The 16,699-nt window shown below is 35.8% G+C and overlaps 2 protein-coding genes and 1 long non-coding RNA gene across 5 annotated transcripts; 1 reads left to right on the top strand and 2 right to left on the bottom strand.

Annotated features, from left to right (window-relative positions):
• Positions 1–2,449: 2,449 nt before the first annotated feature.
• On the bottom strand, positions 2,450–3,376 carry LOC149269585 (uncharacterized). The gene is made up of 3 exons (XR_016269174.1): positions 3,194–3,376; positions 2,812–3,139; positions 2,450–2,733 (listed from the first exon to the last, which is right to left on the bottom strand). It is a non-coding gene; the product is annotated as an uncharacterized LOC149269585 (long non-coding RNA).
• A 3,800-nt stretch (positions 3,377–7,176) lies between these two features.
• ppk17 (amiloride-sensitive sodium channel pickpocket 17) lies at positions 7,177–10,052 on the top strand. 2 transcript variants are annotated; one of them, XM_018002035.2, is made up of 8 exons: positions 7,177–7,578; positions 8,333–8,486; positions 8,546–8,749; positions 8,808–8,956; positions 9,020–9,150; positions 9,213–9,363; positions 9,715–9,831; positions 9,888–10,052. In XM_018002035.2, exons 1-8 carry the CDS (start codon positions 7,345–7,347, stop codon positions 10,050–10,052), a joined length of 1,305 nt encoding a protein of 434 aa, XP_017857524.1. In that variant the 5' UTR covers positions 7,177–7,344. The 2 variants fall into 2 exon arrangements, with proteins under 2 accessions (XP_017857524.1, XP_017857525.1); XM_018002036.2 differs by having other exon boundaries at positions 7,181–7,578; positions 9,718–9,831.
• Positions 10,053–10,060: 8 nt separating this feature from the next.
• yellow-b (L-dopachrome tautomerase yellow-b) lies at positions 10,061–16,698 on the bottom strand. 2 transcript variants are annotated; one of them, XM_018002032.2, is made up of 3 exons: positions 15,823–16,698; positions 13,427–13,702; positions 10,061–11,268 (listed from the first exon to the last, which is right to left on the bottom strand). In XM_018002032.2, the coding sequence occupies exons 2-3, from the start codon at positions 13,692–13,694 to the stop codon at positions 10,172–10,174; spliced, it is 1,365 nt and encodes a 454-aa protein (XP_017857521.1). In that variant the 5' UTR covers positions 13,695–13,702; positions 15,823–16,698; the 3' UTR covers positions 10,061–10,171. The 2 variants fall into 2 exon arrangements, with proteins under 2 accessions (XP_017857521.1, XP_089321801.1); XM_089465675.1 differs by lacking the exon at positions 15,823–16,698 and adding an exon at positions 13,758–15,816.
• Position 16,699: the final 1 nt, after the last annotated feature.

Here is a 16,699-nt window from a genome sequence, read left to right as displayed (position 1 = left end):
ATAAATAGAGAAAGGCCGCAGACGCCAGCGTTACAGATACATCAGCTAGAGATACAGATGCTAATAGATACATAGATACTGATGAGAAGTGCCAAATCAAATAAATTGTTGTCGGCGTCCTTCAGCGCAATGCAATGCATTTTTTTCAATGCTAAACGAAACGCTCAGCGTGCAGTTCGCACTGCGCTGCTGTGCTAAACATATGTACAATCCCAACCCATCCGCCCTGTTCGGCGTTTTTCATAAGAATGTGAATCCTTTCAACGCAGCGCACATTCTGCGCGATTCCCAGATTCCTAAATTACCCACTAAACACAAAAATAATAATATAATATAGAAAATACAAACTCAGAAATACCTTTCATAAATGATTTGAATATTAAAACTAACAAAGAAACGAAAAACCTATATACATACATATATAAAATCAAATGCCAAGACAAACAAATTTTGTGAAAATTTCTGAAAAATAAAATTTAAAAAAAAAAATTTTTTAGCTTATTTATAGTTATAAATTTTGATTCGCTTTCGCCACAACGTGCCTGAAAGTCTTTCATATGCGTAGCATAGATGTGGGCGGGGCGTAGCGGGAGGTTGCATAGAATCTCTGCGCCGCCAACGCTTGTTGAATGGAATCTTCATGAAACTCTATAAACCGAAAAAGCCAAAATATTCATATTCAACATTTTCTATGCTTGCTTTCAACCAGATGAGCAATATCCACACATATAATGTGCTTCGCTTCTTTTCGCACATAAGATAAAATGATCATAATTTTGTTAGTCTCTTTTCGAATTTCATTTTATATATATATATATTTTTTTTTTTCAGAAAATGTTTTTGTGTATTTTGTTGAAACACAATCTGCGACATTGTCAGAAATAATTTTACGCAATTTAACCAAAAAACAGAACCAAGTAGAAGAGGAAGAGTAGCAGATAGAGAGATCCAACAACAATTGCGTCGCATATTGCCAACATCAACACAATTTGAAATAACAATTTTATTTTATTTTTTTTTTTTGCACAGATTTGAAATCAGAAAGAATATTTTGTGTGTTTTGACATACACGTTTTACTTGAGAACCAAATATCTATAATAGATACGATTTTATAGGGTATGCGCTGATTTGTCGCGAATGTTTGATTCGTGCCATTCGAATGTTCCAGAAATCAGCAATGAATTTTTATTTGTTTCGCTAGAAAATTAAACAATTTTTGTATACTCTTTATTGACCTGAAAATATAAATGTTTATTTATTTTTATTCTTTTAATAATACTAATAATGCCAATAATACTCTTCTACCTCCAAGCAAGGAGGAGCGTGTTCCTGTAGAGACTGACTACCTAGTCCCGTTCTTCACGAAGTGAAAGTCAATCCCCTATTTAGAATTTCAATCTAAACTCCCTCGCAATAAATTTAAATATATTCAGTATTTTCTATATGTAACAATTAATATTAATACTATTGCATTCATATTTTATTTTATTGCTGTAATTTCTCAGTAATTAATGTTTTTCAGTCGTAACCGCGTAGCCCCCTTAATTGAAAAAAACAACCTAAAATCTCTTGAAACTTTAATCCACTTTTTCTATTATTATATAGATTCCTATTCATAAATGTACCTATATCATCCCTTTTCTCATCTAATGTTATATATTTATTAACTTTATTATTTATAGAGTATATTAATAACTAATAATTTGTTTGACATGCATTATGAGACCGTCTTTTGTTAGCTATTTCAGATAATTCAGAGCGATCGGCCAGTATTCGCATTGATGATGTTGTTTACTGCTGCATATAGGAAAGCAGATCCCCCAGAATAAATGGTTGTCCCCAATTGTCACTGTTGTTGTTGCTATTTATTGTTGCTCTTCGTTGTTGTTGTTGTTGTTTTTGTTGTTCCCATTGTGTAAATGAGAGAAAATTTTCGGTTTTGAGTCATTGACGCAAAGAAATTTTTGCATTTTAGTGTCAAGATGTTTGGCATGCGCAACACAAAATGTTTCAAGATGAAAGGGGCGCCGAGTAGAGGGCGTGGCTGGCAAAATGCGAGGCAGCAACAATTATTGCAAGCAATGGGCTATTTCAGAGGCAACGTCAAACGATGTCCATCAAATGCCCGCCACTGCAACGGCTGCCAAAAAAAGCTAAACATCCCACAAGCTCACCAAATAATAGAGGATATATTGTGAGGAATTGAGAATAATTAAAAATGGGCTCATGATATATGGGCTATCATATTTGATCGTAAATAGATTGGATATTAAAGGCGATACAAATTGATGGGGTAAAATTTAAGACTTTGCAGTCAAAAGATATAAGGGATATGAGGTTTTAGAATTCTTTAAGGAACTTGTTATGGTTGAACTTTTAATCTTAAAGAACAAAAACTCATAAAGTATTTGGATATATTTTTAAAAAATTAATTTTGCACTAAAATATGCTTAAAAGTTTATATACCAAACCGCAAACTTACTGAAACGGAACCTAAATCAAGTCCAAATTCCTTTAAAATGTAATTCACAAAATATATAAAATTAATTTCTTAAACAACTTGAATCCCAGTTCCTAACTCCTCTAACGAACCCAAAGTCTTAAAATAGTTTCAAATCTAGCTTAAGTTAACTTCATCTTCAAAAGCAAAAATCTTGATCCGGTTCATTTGTGAGCCCACGTTCTAGAGTTCCATAAGTAACGCCGGCTATTTGCTTTCCTTCTGGCAAAAACTGCACAAAAGTTTGTTGCTTGAGCAATTGGTGCAGAAAATATTTTTGTAAAACGGCAACCGTGACCAAAATACATACATATATTCTATAGATAACTCTTGTCTTTCTCTAAATGCATTGGAACATATCCAAATTGTCGGTATAAAAATATCTATCGTCAGGTCCGATGTAGCCGGTCGTCGTCGTCGACCAACTGCAGCTCTCGTGTAGCCCATGTGCAGTGACTGTCTCTAATCTATCCCACTCTCGCTACCTCTCCCGTGCCCACTCTCTCCCTTGTTTGACTGCATAGGTGCCCCATCATGAGCAGATCGTTACCAGGTAGCCGAATCCATTTGAAACGCTCGTAAATAATTGCAAATGAATGAATACTTCCTGAATTACGGCACAAAGCATTATGTAAGATCTGCAAGATATGACAGATATAAGATATCTGTGAGTCGAAAGACGATTCCTTCACAATTATGTTAAGTTCATTCGCCGTTAAATAAAGTAAAGTCCACTTGCAACTGTCAATCACTAATGCTTCCATCAGCTGTTTTCCCGTTTTGCACTAGTTTGGCATTGAACCAGCTCTATATGATTTATGACTACAAAATATGTATAGGAAAAAAAAAAAAAAACAAAACTACTCCATCATCATCTTGACAGAACAATAAAATACAAACAGATAAAACTAGTAACAATCTTTTATAATTCTAATAAACTTGAATATTTATTTAAGGTAAAATTAAAAGTAAATCGTTTTTTTTTTTTTTTTATTTAGTTCTGGATGTCTTTAGCATCAAAAATCTATAATGTGATAAATGTTTAAATAAAAGCTGTCATTATATTTATTATCTAAAAAGAATTACCCTTCAAAATATTATTTTATTATTCTGATGGTAAATGTTATCGGAATTGATCTTTTTATTTTAGGTTTACGTTTAAGATATTTTAATAATAATTGTATTTTATTTGTTTGTTTGATTTTTGATAATAATCAGTCCACGACGTTTTTTAAATAGAACCTTCCTATAATGCTTTTGGTTTTTTACATTTAACATTTACAAATTACAAAAATATTTTTTTGTTAACTATAGATAGGTTAAATTAATTTTAACAAAATTGTACTGCACCCAACATAACTTTACTTTACCTATCCTTGACTTGACTCTAACGAACTCTAACCTCAAATTACCCTTACAAAGCAAATATTATTTATAATATTTTTAGCTTGAGTTGGGCCAAAATGCCTCTGATAAAAACCATTTAAGCTATGCCATTGACATATTGTAATATATTACTACTGTGTGTGTGGTAATATATTGATTAATTGCCCTGGCTCAATTGAGAATCGCACACGCATATTAAAATATATAGACTTAAATATATATGCATATTTACATCTGACCAAAACATATGTATATACATATACATACATGTGCAAATATCGCTTCTTAATTAGCCAATAAAATCGAATCATTTCGACTTAGTCACTGATGTGTGGAGCATTAAAATTATTTTGGTAAGCATTTGTCACCCAATTAAATTGACTGCAGTTCAAGCAATGCGAGTGCAGAATTCAGATAGATGCACATATATGCATCTGTAGAGTCCGCCCAGACTTTTTATTAATGATGAGTGAAAATTATAGATGCAAATATTTTAATTCAGTGGCAGCCGCTGCGACCCTCCGCTGGCTAAGCAGCGCCCCATTGGCGACGCCACTGTGCGCAATTGATTAATCATATGCGAAATGCTATAGACAGCCAACAAAAGTGACTCAGTACAGTACAGAGGTACATGCATATATCTATATATACACATATATCTATATGTAGGTATTTTTCAAATTTATTAACGACAAGCGTAAAGTATTTTTAAGGCATATATCACACTCCAAAATGAATGTGCAGGTAAAAGATAGATATATGTACTAGATAGGTATATACGAGTGTATATATACATTCAGGTCAAATCATATCCTTAATGCCTGCCATAGTCAGGCCATGTGTTGAGCTGTCCCAAAAAGCAAACTGAATATAAACAACAGTTTATATACTCTGGCTATATGCTAACTAGCCTTATGTGTATACCTCTCGCTCTCTCTCTCTCTTTCCGTCTCTCTCTCTCTATGTGTGTGTGTGTGTGTATCTACTAAATCTAAAAAACATTCATATGATTTTAATATAGCCGCTGCTTTGGTCTAAATTTAAAACAAAAGCTATTCAGTTGCGAAGAAGCGTAGAACTTCAACACAAATGAACTTTTTTTTTTTCATTTCGACTGTGCAGCCGTATCTCGTGGCTATTTCAAAATATATACACATATATCTAGACGAATATCTAAAATTTACTAGCTAGACAGAGATAGAGAGATAGTGAGTGACAGAGACAGAGATTGTTGAGGAGAGCGAGATAGCTGGGCCAAGCGAATCTGTGGCTGTGTCCTGAGCAAAGCATACGCCGTGTGGTACGTCTAAAGAAAAGTATCTCACAGATACATTCAGCTTTATCTGTATCTGCATCTGTATCTGTCGCTAGTAAAGCAAAACTCTTGCGGCAGTCAGCCAGAGCCTCACAGTCACATCCACACTCACATGTCCACACTCACGTCCACACTCGCGTCCCGTTTCTGCAGCGCTGTGTTGGACTCATCTTCACTTGTTTTATTTTTTCATCTGTCTCGCAAAATGTTTCAATTTATCTATTTTTAGTCGCAAGTTTCTTTTTGTTTATTAGTTTTTGTGCCTTTTGGCCGAAGTCTGCGTATTAGTGTAGTATATAGTCGATATATATACATGTATATATGTATGTGTCTATATGTATTTGTGTAGCAGTGGGTCGCACTCGATTCGACTGATGTTTCGCCCCTCACAGCCCCTCGCCCCGCCCCCTGCTCCGATTGAACGTCACAACTGTGGAATGCTTTGGCTCTGGCTCTTCCACTGGATACGCACACATTGTTTTAGCTTGTCTTTCATTTGTGATTTGCACCCCCAATTGTTATTGCTGTAAAGCTCAAGGTATATCTGAATACATACTCTCTACGTGCCACATACCTATATATGTATAAACATATACTTATGTATGTATGCCTTATACATATGCAGATATCTCAAGCATTCGATCAGAGCGCACAGAGCGCTAAGGTCAAAACATTTTGAGGCAAAGGTGTCATAATATATACATACACATGTTTGTATATAATGCATATATGTATAAATACACCCATACGTATGACTATATACATCAGCTACTTTACGTAAGCTGGATCCGTACAGATCTATTAGATCAGCCAAAATGATTGAATTTAAGCGAAATATTTAAAAAACAAACAAGACAGAATGTTGCAGTCGGGCGTTGCTGACTGCACTATACTCGTTCATTCATTTTAGGTAAATCTCCACATGGAGTTTTCAGCAACTTAAGTGATCAATTTGGGAGCTCTAACTACCAAAGGTACCAAAAAGCATATATACCTCATTTTTAGACGGACGGACCGCAAGGGGCACATTGCAGAAAACCAATATGCCCGTTTCATTTCATGAGCGAGCATTAATATAGAAATGTTGTACAATCTGTCATATATTCATAAAGAGATAAACGTGTATAATAGATGTTTCTGATACACACTACATAGATATCAGCTTCGCTATTTGCGATTTGTCTAGGATCAAAGACAGAATCATAATTGAATTATCTTAAATTTAAATTTTTATTATTTTTATTAAGAAGATGATTTCATTCACAATTTTATTAAATGATAGAAATATTTAAACTGTTCTACCTTAATTCTTTATTTCAAACTCCAAGCACATAAACTGCATATTTTCCATAGTAAATATATGTATATATACAAATCTATATATATATATATGATTTTATATACTCGTGTATACCCATCATAAACAATTATAAAGAATATGTTTTGGCAATTTAACGCCCCAATAACCGCTTCGGTTAAATACAATACAAATCTATCTAACATATCTGGCAAACAAGGCCATAATCCGAATGAGCTGTACAAATGTTTTTTTGATACGCCGATTTATATAGTTACAGTTGCATTTGCCTACGAATATTTGGCTAGAGAACCGCCCCGGCACCTGGCGGGCGACCTTATCGATACACTTGGAGAAAACGGGCTATTAAGAATAAAAATATGATATAATAAATAATAATAAATAAGAAAAATAACATAAAATGTAACTGACAAAATTAAGTACATGCCAATAAATAATTATTAAGCAATTAAAATTGTGTTTAAAATAAATATTAATAATTCAAAACAAACGTTTTCAATATAATTATTCATAGAGGTAATGAGAAATTTTTACGATTCTTAAAATAAATAATATTAAAAAAATGTCTCATTTAATTTTTTCATCGGCTTCAAAATATTTGATAGTAATAGAAAAACGGATAATGTTTATGCTTATTTGACTCGCTTTTCCCTCTGTGTATTACACTTTACAACATGGTATAAATCAATATTAGCTTATCATGACCAACTGTGAGAACTTATGCAGCAGACCTAACAAAGATATTGCGGATATATCAGGGTCTACAACCATTCTAGACGAGATATTTCCATTCAATTGTTTTTCGCTTTTGCGTGCGTTCGATCATGGGCTACTGGCTAGAGCTGCGCGCCTGGCTCCTGCGCGATCCTGCAAAGCTCATACGCTATCTCGTTCTCTTCATCTGCAGCATCATTGTGATCGTGCAGCTATACGAATGCTTCTCAAAACTATCCGATCCGCCTATATCCACGCATTCGTATTACAATGTGAATCAGACGATTGAAATGCCTGCCGTAACGATATGTCGTGAACCGCCCTACAGAGAGGAAGTCTTGTCAGTGAGTTTTATGAAGGACATTTAATAAAACGAAGGATTTTTCGGAAACTCTAGTGAGATATTATCAGTGCAATGGATAGTGCTATTCTTGGTTATTTTCGATAATTTAAAAAAAAAATAATAATAATAATAATAAAATTAACATTTGTGTAACAGTTCGAAATACTTTCAACCTATTACTGTAGATATGCGGTATCTCTACATAAGGATAAGTACACTAGTACACAAAATTAATTTGAAAATTCTCTAATTTTATTTATATACTATATATAAAAATAATATTATAATAACAGAATTCGGTTCGAGACATACTATGCCCGTTACTAATATTATTTACGATTATTACGAGCCTACGTCTAACATCAAAATTTGGTTTATAACACAAATATATTCTTGGAAATCTGATATAGTCTTTATCTGTTTATGCGTCACTTTCACTTACATCGTAAATATCTAGGTATCTACTTTTTACATACTGGCAGGCAGACAGCTGAAACTATTTTCATTTTTCATGGATGTTAAAGGTCGTAAAGCTGACAAATAATATCCTATTTATCCTTTTTATTATTTAAAGATATTGACAAAACTAGAGTCATCTTAAAAATATAATTATAATGAATTTCTTAAATAAAAAAAAAAAACTGAAAAGTAGTAGTAAAAAAGTATTATACCCAGATTTTCTGTTGCGTGGGTATAAAGATTATAAAGGTAAATCATTGCCTAATTGAGCTTAATATACGTTTGTTCACATTCAGGAACTATCGCGCGGTTACTGTCCACATCCAAAATTCGCCACCTGTTGGATGGATTATCCCTTTGGCGAAATATCGTTTGAGGATTTCTTTAACAATGCCACATTCAGCCAGGAGGAGACATTCTATTCGTATGGGCTCAACGGAGAGAGGTCTAGTAAGTATGATAGACAAATATCATCCATACATAGACATACCAAACTGTTGCCTCTACAGATGTCGCCATCGATAGCAGCGTTCACTTCTATATGGGTCGCTGTTATACGGTGCGTCCACTCATGGACATGAAGAGGGTATCCAAGTCGGTCGGCTATTCCCTAACGCTAGAGCACAATATAGTTACATCGGTGAGCGATGTGGACCTGGCATCTGGTGCGGGCTGGCATATCTTTCTGCACGATAAGCGTGAAAATTTTACGGGTAGGAATTGTATTTGAATTAACTACATACAGGTTAATACAGTTGTCACTCGCTATAGAGATCAACATGAAGGGCTCGGGTCGAGTCGAATATGTCTTTGCGGCCATCAATGAGCAGATCGAGATAAAGCTGCAAAGTCAATATTTTTCGAACGTGGAAACACACAAGGATACCTGTTCAAGAAAAGAGGGCTACAGTGATCTAAAGGTATGATATAGTGAGATACCCTCTAAGTACAGGTGAAGTATATACCCACGACGATCATTTCAGTGTGGCGAGATATGCATCTGGCAGGACCTATCGGACGAGTCGGACTGTTCGGGTCCTTGGATGCATGATATGAACTATGAGCCCTGCAACGATTCCGACTCCATGCGTAATCTGATCAAGAACTACAAAGCGTAAGGCCCATTCTGTCCATCGATTCCATTTCATACTGTTATTCTGCCCATATTCTGCTCAGGGTATACGAAAGCGGCGATGACTACGAGTGCAACTGCATGTCACCCTGCGAGTCGCGCATCTTTACAACCTATATACAGAGCAGGAAAACCTTTTACCAACCCGAGCCACGGACCCTACTCTACATTTACTACACGACCAAGCTGATATCGGTAATTGTTTTAGTATTGCTTATAATCAATAAGAAATGCAGTGACTTCAGTTATCTAATTCAAATATCAATTAGAATATGCATATACATTTCTAATTAGACCCACTGCATGATAAACAATAGTTCATACACCGAACTCAATTATGATTTATTGTTGCAATGACCTTTTCATATTATCGATAGAAATTTCGATTTGGTCTGTCGGCTTGTTTGATATAAGCTGGGAGCTTTACGAACTTAGGGTTCGGCATATATTGCACATTCATATATAGTTTATACATAGCATTAAGAAGATTCTCCTCTACTTCACTATAGTTTGTAAATACTTTTCCGACTCTTCGCTATGTTTCAGCAGATGATAGAGGAGCGTCCCAGCTATGATACAACCCAGTTTATAGCGGATGTCGGCGGCTCTTTGGGCTTTCTGCTCGGCCTCTCAGTTCTAGGCATCATTGGCATATTGGAGCATGTAAGTATGAGTAAGAATATTTAAATATTCCAATCCAAACCTCCTTTCCATTCCAGTTAACTTTGTTCTTCTGTGGCGATTGCATACGGCGACTACAACTGAAAAATGAGGAGAAAAATCGCTCCAAGAGCCCAGAGGATGGGGAGTCCCAAACGAGTGTCGAGACACTGGACATCAATGATGTGTACACTGTAGAAAAAGCGAAACTGGGCAAATACTGAGCCGTTGGTCAAGTTTTCTCTAAATAAATCTCTTATATTTATGCACAAAAACTACAAACTAGGGGGCTACATTTAAATGGAATTATTTTCTGTGGTGTATATACAAAATCCTTTCCACATTAGAGCAGCGAGGAGAGGGTTAACAGCAGGGCGCCTAGACTCAGTGTCAGAGCAGCTGCAGCGGATTTTGAGCCCTCATCCGTTGCTGTCTTTAGCTTGATATTCGTCCTCAGCACCTCGCCCAGCTTGCCAACGAGATCTGGCAGGGATTTGGTCGCCTCGCAGGCTGTATGCTCCAGAGCATCGTTTACATTCGCCATGTAAATGCGGAAATTGATGCTGCCTGGATAGAGCTCATCGTAGATAAAGTTCTGCATTTGATTGACCAGCACCCAGAGGCGTCGCTCATCATCGACCTTGACATCACTGGGAAAGACAAAACTATTGTTGTTGCTATAGACACGGTCCTGTACGTTGTAGCCCTTCGAGGTTTGCCAGCAGCCCAGAGAGTTCTGATTGGGCAGCGTGTAGAACAGAACACCGGTCTCTGCATCCAGGAACTGAGCTCCTGCCTGCGCGTCTACGCCACGATTGCCCAGGATCTTGAAGTCCCTGTAAATAGCACCAGAGGTGGCCAACGTTTTGTTCCTTAGCACAGAGGTCTTCACCGAGAACTCCATGGTGGAGCTAAGTGGATGGAAGTACAGAGTGGAGTAACCATCACTCTGGGGCTTGGACAGAGCTAGTCCATAAAGTCCATCGTCCCATTGAAACTCGATGTCATTGATGCTAAAGTTGCCCGCCAGCGGATCGGGATGGAAGAAATGGTGCTGCACTCGCCACGATTCCTGGTCCCGCCACGAATAGACCACCAGACCAGGACTGCCCAGGTCAGCAGCATACGCATAGGTATTATCACAGTCCGCATCCTCGATAGCCAAATTGGCAAAGAAGGAATTCTGCTTCGTCTGACTCATGGGCAGGATGTGACGACGCAGCAGATCATCGTTATGCAGATCGTAGATCAACAGTTGCGCCGGACCATACAGCTTCGTCTGCTCCAGCACGCCCGCGATGCGAGAGTCCAACACCCAAAGGCGCCCACAACGATCCGCCTTGACTCTAAAAGGTGAGACGAGCTCCGGATCCGCATCGCTCAAGCTATGAGACACCCAGCTGGGAAAAGGTCGCAGAGCAGGCATTTTACTAGAGGTATCTGAAAGGACAGAAAGGGAAGGTGAATTAGAATTTTAGATGCTCATTTAATGATGTATTTAAAATATACAAATATTTAATATATACAAATTAAAGGGGGGGTGGAACTTGAATGCTTATAAGGAGATAAAGAAATAAAGATATGCGTGGGGAGAAATAAAGATATAAGGAAGGAGAGATTGGTGTATTCACCTAATATCATTATGTATGTATGTATATATATTAATTTCAATTATTATAAATGGAAAAGGTATGAGACCGCTCTCAAATTCATTGGCTCTTCAAATTATGCTTATAAGTCGTTACAGCCAAGTTGAATGATCTACAAATCGCTTTGACTAATTTTGCATTAATGCTAATTGCGATCCGTGTGGTTCAATGTCTGAGATGCTGATTCATAGGACAAGTTTGTCAGCTGCGCTGCGTTTATATACAAATTCTATATATGGAACGTATTTGTTGTACAACTTGAAATACCCTATATGCAAATAACGGTCTATATAAGGCGTATATGCACTTCAGCTTAGGCCAAACAGAAACTTCAATTTAATTAAAGATAGACTAAATAAGGTATTCTGGAAGCCAAAATTGCTAGGTTTTTATCAAATGCAAAGAGAAGAAACCTTGAGATTGATTGAGGAATGGGTTATAAAAAACTAATTCATGTGATATTTTGTTATTAGGAATTATGCGTTTATTTTTCATTAAATAAGAAATGTAGCTTTCAAGCAGTGAAGAGAACATAGAATTTCCTGCTTTTATTTACAATAAACAAACTTTTTTTCCGATCCACCATTTCTATAGAAACTCTAGAATAGACTATACAGATAGGTGGTACAGACAGAAAGGTATGTATAAAGATAGGTGGGTATATCTGCTTTATCTGCTCTAAGATGCCGAATGCTACGCATTATAAATTTCTTAAATTCAAATAAATATTTTCTCACATTCGGAATCGAGGTATGTGAATTTACCTTTTCAATTCGGTCTGATCTATAGAATATAAATATATATATACGTAGATATAGATATAGATAGATACACATACTCTTCAAATTTACGTTGCTCCAAGAGAATAAATGTTTCCTATCAATGTATGTGTCATGCACACATATACATATATATGTATATATCATATATACATATACATGTATATTTCATATATACAGCTACGATCTATGTAGTCTTCCATATTCGTTTTCATTTGTTTATTTACTCAATTTATTATACTGTTGTTGTTGTTTATTTGCTTTTGTTTCTGCTTTTCTTATTTTTGTTTTCTCTGTTGCTATCGCTTCTGCCGTTGTTTGTTGTGGTTTTACAGCATTTTAATTACGTAAGCGGCGCGAATATCCCAGAACTCTCAACAGGCAATTAATGGCAACAAATGCGAGTGCAGGAAAACTAAATTGTCTAGAACGAGTATTGCATAGATACGATAGCGTGACACGAACACCATTTTGATATGCAAATGATACAATAAACTGAACTAGGCCAAGTTCATGGCCAAAAACTCTCCAGCGTATATTCATTAATGAAATTTTCATATAAAACGAAGTCAGAGAGACCTATAAGAGATCTATAAGGGAGGTAAGCAATGATTGAGCAGTAAAACTAGAATTTAATATCACTTAGACTTTGAAAGATATAGAATTGTTCTGATTTGCTATAAGCTCAATGTATTAGTTTATTTCTCTAGCTCGAATTTACTCCAAATTTAATGTGTCTAGCTATAGAGAGGGTTTGAGACTTGCATAGGGAGAATTTAAGTACAAATATATACATATTCATATTCGAGTCACGATTATCATCATCTGTATAACTAATAATATCTGTTATTATAGTTTTGTTTGCATTGAAATATAAAACATACAAGCACAACTTATTAAGTTTACTTTTATATCGTATCTCTAGCTCTCATAGCAAGCAACAACAACATTTACATTATGTAGATAGTTCTACTACCACCATCTCCCATCTCTAACAAATCAACTATGCAAATTTAGACAACCAGTCGACCAGCTCCCACGCGTAAAGACAATGCTTTAGCTGGGATTTCAGTGCAGAACAATTCTCTCGCATAAAGAAAACCGCAATTTGATGTAAGTAGAAGTCGGTGTAGTGGAGGGGAGCGAAGTCTTTCCTCTGGCAGTACTTACCATTAAGATCAAGGTAGGCCAATGAGGCGGGCACACCGTTTCGCCATCTGGGCAGCGTTACGAACAATCGCTGGCGATAGACCTCCAATCCGAAGGGGATTACATTAGCCGGCTTGAAGGCCCCGCGCTCTATAGCCGACCACCTCTGATCGGGGGAATCGTATTGGAAATCCATTTCCCGCCACTCGTAGGCCACACGTAGATTATCTTTAGCCACAGCCACGCCCGCGCACAAGAGTACGCCCACAGCAATGCAGGCGGCGTTCATATTGAAAGCTGCAAAAAATATTACAATAATGGTTTAATTCAAATCAATGTAAAGACTTCCGACCTTCGCATAGCCATAAATAAAGCCAACGAGTTCGAGATGAATTGCTCTTGACAAAGACTCGAGTTAAGTGGAGCCCCACAGAGAACGAAAAAGACTGAAATTGAACTCGATGTCGAGCCCGAATTCGAATTCGAATTCGTTGCTAAAGCCGCGCCTCCACTATGCGAATAGTTAATTTGAAAGTTGTCTTTCTGGCTTGGCCAACAATTTTCAGAGACTCTTAGACACAAGTTAAGTTTGGCATATTGCAACATGTTTGATAGCTTGTCTCTTGGCATACCCTGTATGGAGGATATAAGCGTGAAAGTGAAGTAATTGACAGACATAATTAAGCTTTAAATAATAAATTAGAAACAAATTTATATGAAGAAAAATTAAAATAAAACTATTACTCTTACTATCTTATTTTATTCATTTCATTTATTCACTTATTATTTTAAAAGTATTAACAAAGTAACATTTTTGCAAAAATTTTTGTTTATGAATTTAAGTTGAGATCGTTAACTTTTCGAACACCTCTCGCTTTTGTATATTTATGCATGTAACTAGTTTATGAATCATTATAAAATCAACTGCTGCTTAGCAAGCGAGTAAAATCAAGCTGTGTTAATTGCCCGGTCTTTGACTGGAACCCAATACATATTACAGACTGTCGAAGATTTTAATTGAAATCTTATTTCTACACATATGTATGTATGTATATAGTAATCAAATACTTAAATAAACATATACATATATAAACACATCAAATCAATATAGCATTAAAATTTGGTATTTATTATTAGTTTTATATTAGCCACGTATACAATGAAGATAGATCTGTATATTTTTAGTATATTCAAAATCATCTGATTTAACAGCTTTTTTAAAATGTCATGTCTTAGATTATCAAATTGTCTGATGGAAACAAGCTACTTTCTAAATAATTAGTTCTGCTGATGAGTTTCAAGTTCAAATCTCTTAAAGATCTGATCCAACCAGATCTGAATCCAACAATTATTTACTGTACCCTTGTTGCCTCACATGAGTTAAGTAAAAACTTAACAAGCTCGTTTATGTGAAATAATTTAGGCAGATCAGAGCTCAAGTGCCAAAGTACTTATATTTTGAACCTACTCCATGCTTAGTTGTAGTTTTTTTTGTCTTCCCTGTAGCATTTAGAGTCAAGAAATGACATTTTAATTATAATTTGATGATTTTTTATATCCTCAAGAAAGAAATATTGAGGCGACTCCGCGTTTAGACAGTTTTAAAGGCTTAAGTGATCGTTCTACATAGATCGCACAGGTAAAACTAATGTATTATAGCTCTTCTCATACGCTCAAATGATATATAGCTTAGATAACTTAAATTCGTGTCATAAACAAATACAAAAAAATCACTCAATAGTTGATGTGATGAGCGCCGCGTCGTCTGTCTGTCCAGCGCTCGAGTCATGGTCGCTTTATAGCTATATGACTGTACTTGTGGGCAATGAAATATTTATTTTTGTTTCTCATGAGCTGCGCGTTCTGTTGAGCTGTCTTGTTTTTTTTTCTATAATTTATTACAAGAATTTTTTCATTGTTTTTTTTTTTTTTTTTTTTTTTTGCGAGCTTTGTTTTATGGCCTGTTCGCTTTTTGGGACTTTTGGCTACGGAACACTTGAGATACTCGTTTAGAGGCTTAGAAAATTTGAAGTTTTTGAGCAAATTTCTGCACTCAGGCGAAGTCTTTTAAAGACTTAAGTAATATTTCTTAATTTATAGAAATAATTAAGTTTTAGCTGCATTTTTGGCCTGGTATAGTTGGTAATTAATTATTTAGTTCATTATCTAATTTTAGCTGTTAGTTCATGCACCAGCGACAATTGAAAGTAAAGGCTTAAGCAGGGGGGCGTGGCATAGTTATGCAAGCCCCTTTTGTCGCACATTCGCCAGCCAAGTTTGTGTCTTAAGTCTTTTGTTTAGTTGGCTATTTTTCGATTTTATGTTGCCGATGCCGAAAGTAAGCCAAGTGTTATTTAACTAGTTTTGCTGTTTGGACTAATGCAGTAATTTATGCACGCACACACACAAACACACACCTTTAAGTCTATCGCACAACCAGAAACACAACCGACAGCCACGAAGCTCACAGCGAAACTGAAAGCCAAACGAGACAACATCCACAATTGAAGCCGACTAATGCTGGAGCTGTGATTGAAGCTGGCTGTGCGCTTCGTCTTTGGAATTCCAGTGAACTTGAATTAGTCAGACAGACCATCAAAATATTACGTATAGCCCAACGCAGACTTAGGCCTTCCCTCAATACCTCAAGCAAATTAACAGCTCAAACAATTTCAATTAGCCAGCCCACATGGCTCAGCTGATTACGTTTTCTTGGCAGACAAGCCCCTGAAATAAATCCCACATATAGGCCTATATAAATTACTGATATATCTCTATCATATAATTATCAAAGCAACTTTCCATTCATCGGGAATTGCCCATGAGTCAAGTCGGTTTTTGGGGTTTTCTGATTCTTGGACTTGTCATAATGAGAGTTATTGCGGTTAGCTGAGCTATTCTAGAAACAATTATGCTCGGTTGCATTGAAAATTATAATGATGATGATTATATAATTATTATATACAACGTATAACGTTATAGTGTCTCTCTAAATGCTTTTTGCTTTTCAGCATTTGCATCATTATTATACATACCAATTTCTAATTTCCATAATTTTCATTATCAGCCTACTTACCATTAATATCAAAGTTTTCATTGAAAACCGTGTCAAATTATCGATTTTTATCATAAACTTATCGATAAACTGAAATGTACATCGATTTGGATGGGTACCAACTTCTGTGTTCTATTTCCTTCTATATGTTTTATTTCCTTCTGTAACATATACCCAAATCCATATACCTAGTTATTTATGCTTTAATGTAGTAAAGAAATCAGGATATACAAAAATTG

The sequence above is a fragment of the Drosophila arizonae genome, chromosome 3 (genome assembly GCF_054131065.1).
Source record: "Drosophila arizonae isolate 15081-1271.41 chromosome 3, UAZ_ARI_1.0, whole genome shotgun sequence".
Lineage (NCBI taxonomy): Eukaryota > Metazoa > Arthropoda > Insecta > Diptera > Drosophilidae > Drosophila > Drosophila arizonae.
Note: the sequence above shows the minus strand (reverse complement) of the source record. Positions and strands in the feature narration are given on the sequence as shown.